The following is a 1100-nucleotide window of genomic DNA, read 5'->3' as shown; positions in this document are numbered from 1 at the left end:
CTTTCATGAAGTGTGTGAGATATAAATCAAGGAGAAAAACACAAGATACTTATGTGTGGCATTGGGGTGCTGTGTTCTGGAATGGCCTTGTCTACATGCCAACATTCTACATGGGTAACACAAATTTTTGTGCACCGGGCCTCTAGTCTAATCTAATAAAAGGGTAATATGCAAATTAGCTGTCACTTCACAACAAAGATGGTGGTGCCCATAGCATCCTGCGCCCAGAGCAGCAGCAGCGGAGAGCTACCAGCGGTGGTGGGCGTGGCTGCCAGGTGGCCGGCTTTGGTTAGCTGTCTCCCGGGCTGCTGGGGTCTGTGCTGAGGTGACTGGTGGTACGGGCAACTGCGGGGCGCGTCTGAGGCTGGGGTGCTGGGAGACGTTGGACTGCAGCCCAGGAGGCGAGGCGCCGGAGGATCTGGCCACCGCCTACCTGGCACTGAAGCTGCCTCCTACAAGATGTATCCTAGCCTAGGTGTGCAGGAAGCAGGTTCAGGGAACCTCTCCCTTTGCGGTGCCCAGGGCCTGGCTCGGAGAGGTGCAGTGGAGAAAGACCGAGTTGCTTTATTAGGAGCAGCAGACCTGCCCTAGGCCGCTTCTCCTTGGGAATCTGGAGAAGACCCACTTCCAGTCCAGAGGCCGACATGAACGCTGGGCATCTTTTGAAGAATGATCATTTTGCTTGGGAATATGGTCTGTCTGTAAAAGGCTGGGAAAGAACAAAATCTGTTACCAGTCCTCCTCTAAACAGACACCCTCTGGAGCTGAAAGCCTCAAGGGCGAGAGCTCTCACACCCCCATCTCTGGTCCTACCAGCGTCTGAGGCGGATCTGGTGAGTAGGAGGCCACCCTGCCTGTCGTCAGTCCGAGGGAGGCATGTCTGGGAGTAGTGAGAAGGGGCATCTTCTAAAAGAAGCTTCTCTGTCATTAACCATTTCATAAGTTTCTCCACTTTGGTAACAAGACTTTTTATATATTCAGAAGCAGGACATTTCCCACATGCTCCAATAAGTAGGATGCAGCCCCTTGCTCTGCACCAGTCACAGCTGAAAAAAGAGATGCCCATTAACCACATACCCTTCCCCCACAAACTTCACAAA

General features: G+C 52.7%; 1 protein-coding gene across 1 annotated transcript in view; it reads right to left on the bottom strand.

The window, feature by feature from the left end:
- Positions 1-270: 270 nt before the first annotated feature.
- The window catches only part of LOC102772397 (methylglutaconyl-CoA hydratase, mitochondrial-like), a 28705-nt gene continuing 27875 nt past the window's right edge, over positions 271-1100 (bottom strand). The window contains exon 4 of the mRNA XM_015565293.1: positions 271-709. Within this exon, the coding sequence (XP_015420779.1) occupies positions 588-709 (122 nt within the window). The 3' untranslated portion in view covers positions 271-587. The remainder of the gene's footprint in view (positions 710-1100) is intronic.

This window comes from Myotis davidii, unplaced genomic scaffold (genome assembly GCF_000327345.1).
Source record: "Myotis davidii unplaced genomic scaffold, ASM32734v1 scaffold1580, whole genome shotgun sequence".
Classification (NCBI taxonomy): Eukaryota; Metazoa; Chordata; class Mammalia; order Chiroptera; family Vespertilionidae; genus Myotis; species Myotis davidii.
The sequence above is the reverse complement of the archived record's forward strand: the minus strand, read 5'-3'. Positions and strand labels throughout refer to the sequence as shown.